The 8,190-nt window shown below is 44.1% G+C and overlaps 1 protein-coding gene across 1 annotated transcript in view; it reads right to left on the reverse strand.

Annotated features, from left to right (window-relative positions):
- LOC116321319 (rho-related GTP-binding protein RhoQ) overlaps positions 1 to 7,406 on the reverse strand; it is a 48,968-nt gene extending 41,562 nt beyond the window's left edge. Inside the window, exons 1-2 of the mRNA XM_039621879.1 lie at positions 6,829 to 7,406; positions 6,448 to 6,506 (exon numbers count right to left, since the gene is read on the reverse strand). Of these exons, the coding sequence (XP_039477813.1) occupies positions 6,448 to 6,506; positions 6,829 to 6,970 (201 nt within the window). The 5' untranslated portion in view covers positions 6,971 to 7,406. The remainder of the gene's footprint in view (positions 1 to 6,447; positions 6,507 to 6,828) is intronic.
- Between the last annotated feature and the right edge of the window lie 784 nt (positions 7,407 to 8,190).

The raw sequence follows: 8,190 nt of genomic DNA on the forward strand, positions 1-8,190 counted from the left end.
AAAATGCATTACACACCCTTTGCTAAGTCAGAAGCTGTAGTCTGGTATTTCAATCGAAGTCCAAGCACAAGTTTCAAAGCCACAGAGAATATCCAGTGTTTTTTTTTTTCCATTTATCAACACCTTTTCATGCACCAGTCTCAATAGCATAGCCAAGTGATTTAATGAGCCAGCTCTTGCTAATTTTTCCAAAAGGTCAACAAGAACTTTCTTTTTCAAGATTTAAGACCTCTGGGTGCTGCTACAGCTCATCGGGTAAAGCAAGCAACCCATACAATGAAAGGCTATTGCAGACCCTGAGGCCTGCTGGGACTTACTGTATGCCTTCCCCCCTTCCCCTCTCCCAGCCTTCCTGTCTTCTCTCCACTGTACTATCCCAATAAAGGCAGAAAAAAAAAACCTAAAAAGGATTTGAGACCTTTATTGTCATTGGTTCAAAAATTCCAACTATGTCAACCTCATATGATGTGACATTTGAAACAAGACAGGACAGAGCTAAGAAGTCCTGAACGTGCAGTCGCGTTCATCATCGAGGAAAACTTTCTGAGCCACAGTGCAAACAAAGTAAATATTAATAAAGCAAGTCTACTTTACCAGCAGCATTTAGAACTAAATGTAACGAATTCTAAAGTAAAGCAATGGAACAAACACCATTCAATCACGTGATGAGTGTTCATTTTGGATCTAGTTTTCCACCAGAGAGCACTTCTAAAAATCCTGTATCGGTCGGGCTCTAGTCTAGCATTTCAGTATTTAGCCTTGGATTTTTATAAAGTGTGATGAACTTTTTTCACTATTCTGATATTTTATTAAAAAGAGAATCCATTAGTTGCAAACTGACTGATTAATCACTCACAATCGTCAGTCAGTGTGTAAATTAGTTGACTCCATTCAAGAGAATAGCACTAGAGTTGTTCTGAAGTGTAAAATCTCTTTCTGAGGCGTGCCTACAGTACTCCTGTTACTCTATGTTGGAGCAGCTGACTGGTGACCGGCTCACGGCTGAGTAAAACCAGTTTCCCCTCTTCCAAACCCCACCCGCATCCCCACCTGTCATCCTTTCACCCCTATTGGGTCACTAGGTCACCTTGGGTTGCTGAGTCAAAAAAGACTCATCAGACTGTACCCAAAGCCTGGACAGGAAGTTTAAAAGTGTTTACAGGAAGTGCAGCTGAGTAAAGAGTGCATCTGACATGCTGAGCAAATCAGCAACAATCCAACAACAAAGCGGAAGTCAATAGCGTAGTAAGACCCGGATCCCTCGGGGTCGCAGCTCCTGAGCTCCTGTCCTTAAAAGTCGTTTCCATTGGCTCTAGTGCACTTAGCATCCACTTCCTGTTTCCTCCTGCTCCTCCTCGCCAGTGGTGCTAGATTTTCTTGAGTGCAGCAGCAGCAGGAGAATGAATGAATGAATGAATAAGTAAAGACTTTCCCCTCTGCTCCCTCGCCACATTGCAGCGAAACAGACTTCACAGACCTTCCATATGGAATAATTCAATAGGCAGAGCTTGGAGTAGAGACGCAGACAATAGCTGGCAGGGAAGCAATATCAACAACAGACGCGGCGCAGCGGCACTGGGCTCAGAGCCGAGCTGTGATTATGTGGCACTGAGTGACATGTGACACCGACGTGACAGCACAGAGTCGCGACCGCCGACCCCAATGCGTACGTAAGGTTGCTGATAGGTGTTGGGAATTAGCGAAGCATTATGGGAGCTTCAGCCAATGCCAGGAATATAAATATTGCAGAGAGATCGAAGCCAACTGAACACGTGTAGCGCAGGACAGAGGTGGACGTAATGAAGGGCGAGTTTTACATCGACAAGAGAGAAATGGAAAGGAAAACGAAACCGAGGCGTCTGAATTTAACCAAAGCTATTTCACCCCCACCCCCCACACATTTGATTAGCCTCCCGCATCTGTCTCTCTCTCTTCCTCTTTCTGTCTCACACACACTATTTTCCTCCCCCTTTCCTCTCTTTGGGGGCATCGAGTCTTTGATCAGACGCTGAAGCTATAAACATTACCAGCTGGCCTTGTGCTCCACATAAAGAAGGTCAGCCGAGTCGGGGGCGGAGGCACGGGAGAAACGTGAGGGGGTGGCGGGGGCACATTTTCAAGAGCAGTAACTGTACTCTGGGAGGCCGGCGGCGCCCACAGCAGACATCTGGGAGAACTTCTCCATTTCAGAGACACTCTGAATCAGCTGAAAACAAACCCTCCTCTGACACACACACACACACACACACACACACACACACACACACACACACACACACACACACACACACACACACACACACACACACACACACACACACACACACAATCAAACACGCCAGAATAGACAAAAGGTTGTGTTCCTCTTTTCACAAGTGAGTAGTAACACTTCCACCATCTGTTTTCTTGCGGGAAAATTATAGCGCAGCCACAGGTAGCTGTTTAAGACAGGGAAGAAAAATGGAGGCTGTCTGCGATCTTTTCCCACTCACAGATTTGTGTGTAAATCAGGGTTTGTGAAGGAAACCAGCTAAATATGCCAAAGCTGACCTTTCTGAGCTTTGCATTTGTCTCTCTGCTGCATGGATCACGTTGGAACAGGTCACGACGAAAGTGTTAATAACTATTCAGCTTCTGACAAGAGTGTAGTTTTAGGTTGCTGTAAGTAGGGGGAGGTTAACCTTGGGTGACTGACTGTTCGCTGTCCTGCAGTGCAGCTGAAGTTAGACCAGAAGGCCTTATTGCAAGAAAATCATAGTTGAGTGGATTCAGTTTTTCTCACCAAAACACACTGTGTGTTAGTCTTGTGTCTACAAAAGTGCTGAATCCATTTCCTTCCTCCTCATTTGCACAGCCAGTGTTTGAGTATTATGAGTTGTGCAATATACAGTAAGCATGGCTGCTTCTTCTACTGCTCAGCTGTTGAACTATTGCTAGGTTATTCTGAGCTGCCAACTGTTTATGAGCATGAACGAGACATACCCTACACAGGAAGGTCTATGCAGTTGTCCACATGCTTCTGGTTCTTGCACATGCACAAAATAAACCAATCTGTTACACACTGATTAAACTCTTGCTTTAAAGCACTACTGGAGGTTTAAAATCTACAGGGTGCCTTTAGTCCTTTGCTTTAGCCATAGAAATGCCTGAAATGATACGAGAGAGGCCCATTCAGAGCTTTTGCCATTTAAAATTATTGGGATTTCTGAGCGCATTACACATAATGATTGTCATCTGACTCACAAACATGATCTGACTAAGCTAATAACACTGTCCAAAGTGCAGACTATAGAAAAAGAAAGTGATCTCATGAATTTAGCGATTTGGAGAACCTCGATCAGACATTTCCTGTTGCTGCTAATAAGACTTTCACAATGATGGGGGAATTTTAGAGCTAACAAACTGTTTCGAGTTCATCAGTACTGCTTAGATGTCTTGACTGGACAGCTCTCCCTAGGTCATGCCAGGGCATCCTAATTAGGTAATGTCATAAAACTGACTCTGTAAATCCTAAAAACATTACTTTCCTTATTTTTTTGTGCTTGATGACTCGTGCAGTTGTCATCTTGTATTTTCACCAAACCTTTCCAAAGATTCGGGACATTAACTGCTACCCTGACACTGTTCTTTAAAATTTTATGGCACAATTATTAAATCCTTATTCTCAAAATGACTGTGAGGCATCCAGACTCTGAGGTAGCAAAGAAAGCCTAACTCACGATGCTCCCTCCACCATGCTCATGTTACTGCACATCCAAAGTAGCCTATTTCAAATGTTAGGCAATCTGCTATTTTGGCTCCTGGTTGGTTGAGTCACTGTTTTTGTTATTCAGGGTTTTTCATAAACCGGATTCATGAACAATGATTAAAGCAAGACCTGGTACTTTCAGTTACATCTTGCTTTCAGGAATTGATTCTCGATTCTTGAGGGAAACACCACCAAAGCAAGTAACAGAATTTATAGTAGTCATGGTGTAGACTTTCACATTTTCAGCAGTGTGGAGGTATTTCGAGGTATTTCACTGTAGTTACATCAAAAGATTTCATTTATATTTTTGGAAAAGTTTTTAGTTTAAAGAGAAACTGCAGTCATGTTAGTTGGCACAACTAAAAAAACCAGAGATGATGATGACATCACTTGCTCACTCTCACTGTTGTCACAGTTTGTAAAACACTTATTTGGAAGGTTTTACTGCACTTGGGATAAAACAACACTTGGTCACCAACTTCATTAATATTCTCTTAACCTGTTTGTCAGCTCCAAACGTGACATGAGTGCATGTAGGAAGGAGGTGGACTCACACTGAAAGCCTAATCCTTGTCCAATTCAATAAAGATGAATAACGTTGATATATTTTTTTTCTTTGTTGTATTTTGAGCCTATTGTGCTTTATTTTCTTACCAATTCAATAAATGCCTACATTATTATTTACTAGGGCTACCCCTGGAATATTCCAGAACCCACACTAATTGTCATCAAACCATACTGAACCATATATACTTAAGTGTCAAATCTCATTATTAAGGGTGCAGAGATCATCAAATGCTTATTAATGTAACAGTGTATCAGCAGACACTCTAAACCAAGGTATCTGTACTGAATCGGAGGAGGAAAAAGTTGGATCAGTGGACCACTAACAAACACTAACGTCACTGAACAACAAAAATAAAAGAACATGTTACCAAAGATGAGGCACTGGGCAACTAAACTAGGCTTAAGTTAAGCTACTGTGGCTGTGCCCACCTGAGGAGATATTTGGGGGAATTTCAACCACCACAAATGTGCTCCTGTGAGTTCTTCCAAAAACCCAACTGCACAGTACGCGATGTGGATAATGCTGCGTGTCAAGCAAATGCTGACCGGCCGACAGGCGGGCCGGAAAAGAGACGGAGCGGCGGAGTTCGTCGGGAACAGGAGAAGCAGCAGGAAAAGTGCAGACAGCGACAGTGTTGTTTTTAAACACTCAGGTTGACGTCAGCTCTTTGTCTGTTTATAACTTTGCTCTTTTCAGTGGCTGACTGATGGATCGACAAAAGCACAAGAGCAGCCCACAGAGCGGCTGTACGACATATTTTTGACTGCCCCCGTTTGACAAGAGATGCTCTCTGCAGGTAGATGGGCCACCTAAATCTGTAAGGTAGAGTCTGCAAGTTACCATCGACGAAGCATAATTTCTCCAGAAAATGTAAATGGCAATCTGTTAGAACAAACAGTCAAAGTTCACTGTGAAACTACTTAAAAAATAAAAGTCCACTGCAAACTTCCTGGTAAAGCCAGCAAATGACAAGTCGTTTAGCATTTAAAACTGGTTGATTAGTTGTTGATTAGTCTTTTGGGAACGGTCTAATAGTTCCCAGTGAATAACAAATATTATTTTAGTTTCAAAGGCACAATTTTTGCTTAGTTTGAGGTTGGTAGTACCTGCCAATGTGGCCTTTAGAAATTCTTCTTGGAGCCTTTTTCAGCTTTTTTCCAACCCAACGCCTCCCATCACCTTTACTGGAACACCTGACTCTGAGTAGCTTCATTAGCACACAGGTTCATGTAGTCTCCAAACTACACTGTCAGTACATTACAGACAGGCATCCAACTTGCAAATGTTTCTGTAGACAGATTGTGTTTGAATATAATTCTTTTTCAGTTCTTGATTTTCATTTTCAGCTAATCTGCTGATAACTATCTCCTATAATCAATAATGAAAAACACTGATGAAGACTTTGCATACGTATCCAGTCATAGTGTGAAATACGACTAAGAAAACAAGCAAACAGTCAAATCCCAAAGATGGAAGCACCAAATTTTGACATAACTAATATGTAAAGAGTTGATGTGCTAACTGCTTCCTGTTTAGCTGCTGTCGCTTAGCTGTTCACATCAAACCGAAACCGTCATAAAAACCAAATGATAACTTTTACACTAAAAACAAATAATGGAGGGTCTTTCCCATAAACACACCTCAGTGAGCTTCTGTGTTTCACGTAGCTTCCTCCATCTGTGTGTACACTGGCTCTTCTGCTGAGTGGAAACATTATTTTGTGTGTGTGTGTGTGTGTGTGTGTGTGTGTGTGTACTACAGTTTTAACTCTTGCCCACTGAATGGCACATTGTAAAGAAAAGGCCCAAGCATTAAGCAGCCCTATTAACAAACCTGTGACATCACTACTGGACATAGGAGCCCTGTTCTCCACATAATAGAACTATTGAAACCCCTTCGCTACCATCACTGTCCATGCCACAGCACACTCTGGCAGTTAAAGCCATGTGCGAAACCCATCACCTGTTGCAGCTTAGTGTCTGGCCTGAATATGAAGCCTGTGGGCGTTTCGAAGGCACTGTTGGATAGTTATTGGTCCCAGGAGCACATGGGGAGACCGAGATAGAGCTGGAGCGTGTGTGCGTGTCCTTGACGTGCTTGGCACAGAGCCAGAGGAAAAAATAAACTTTACCTGACCAGCTGTGTCATACAGTCCCAACAAGTACTGCTTTCCTCCGACGTTGACGCTCACTGTAAGGAAATGACAAAGAGCAGTTTAGAGGAGGAAGCAAGGGGTGAGGGTGGGGAGTGCTGGTGAGGGTGGGGAGTGCTGGTGGGTGGGGGGGTCCCAGCCCCTCTGTGCTATGAAGACGGCAAACAAGTGGTTTTGGTTATAGCAACAGATGCAATGCAGTTGGAGGAAGGGTGGTGGGGTGGGGGTCTCTAAAATCTCTCTTCTGTTAGATTCGCATGTGGCCAATTATCAGTGAGCACAGAGCGGCAGCAGTTCAGCATGTCACGCTATTATGAGATAATAAAGACAGAAAGGCGAGCAGCAGAACTGTGTTCCTACCTGCATAATGATCAAAGACCGTGGGTACATACTCCTCTGGAAAGGCGTCATTGGCATAGCTCATCAGCAGACACGTTTTACCCACCGCACCGTCTCCGACCACGACGCATTTTAACATGATAGTACCGGTTCCGTTTGCCATGATCCCGACCTTCCCAACGACATCATCGGCCCCTGACGCCCTTGTTATCCCGACCTCCTCCTCCTCCTCCTGTTCCTCCTCTTGCTGCTGTTGCTGCTGGGCGGTGATCCTCGCACGGCGGGCATCACCAGCGTCGGAGGCGGACTGCGCGGCTCACCGAGTCGGGCTGGAACTGCATCGTTCTCCCCTCCTCCCCACCACCCATCAGGTTCTTCCAAATGTCAGTGAGTTCCTTTTTTTTAATTTTATTTTTTTGTACGACCGTCAGAAAGAATAAGATCCCCTCGGCCCAAGCCGGTTTTCAAATAAGCTGTCTCCTTAAACCCAATATCGGAAGCGTTTTATGGGAGAAGCAGTCTGCCGGTACTGCATGTCCACCGTGCCCGCTCCCCGGTGCAGCCTGCGCTCTTGCTCCCTGGCGCACTGTGCCGCTGGTGGATAAGGTGGGTGCGCTTAGCCTACTGAAGAGGCGGGGCTTGGGTTTAAAACCAAGGGGCTCCGGATAAAGTACAGTACGCCTGCTGTGAATGCCTGGATCACACAGTAATTAGCCATTTACGCTTCATTAGAAGGATCCTGTGTGCAAACATTAGATTTCTGTTAGGGGGTGTTACAGGAAATAAAACAATATCCTGCTTTTGAGACAAACTTACCATTAGTTTCCACACACACACACCATCTGAATCTTTCTCAGTCCAAGGCTGGTACAAAGTTTATTGGCTTATAAGCTTCACAGTAGGATGTCCATGGAAGAAAATTACATTAAACCTCCTTTAAAGTATCAATAAATCTTTAAATAAAGACAGTAGTGATATATGTTGGCCAGACATGCATGTGTCACTGAACACTTGTTAATAAAATGAAAGAATATGCCCAGCCTGTCAGTTTAGAAATGGTGTAACTTAAGTCTAAGTCAACATTCAGCCTCTAAATTTAGGCGTCTCCCTCTCTCTCTGTTTGCTTTTCACATGACTTTGTGGCTGCGAGGATGAATAGACGATCCATCCTTACTGTCCTGCTGTGTGTGTGTGTGTGTGTGTGTGTGTGTGGGATGGATGGAATAAGCGATATGTGAGATGGGACCAGGGAGCTGCAGATGGAGACGCCACAGGAGGAGGCATGTGTTTATGAAAGGAGTGAAGGAGGCACACAGATTTGACCTCTGCGATGTAGTTGGCCAGGTGTGGGCTGTCTCCTTGAATTAGTGCACCTGTAGCCAT

The sequence above is a fragment of the Oreochromis aureus genome, linkage group 13, assembly GCF_013358895.1.
Source record: "Oreochromis aureus strain Israel breed Guangdong linkage group 13, ZZ_aureus, whole genome shotgun sequence".
In the NCBI taxonomy this organism is placed as follows: Eukaryota; Metazoa; Chordata; class Actinopteri; order Cichliformes; family Cichlidae; genus Oreochromis; species Oreochromis aureus.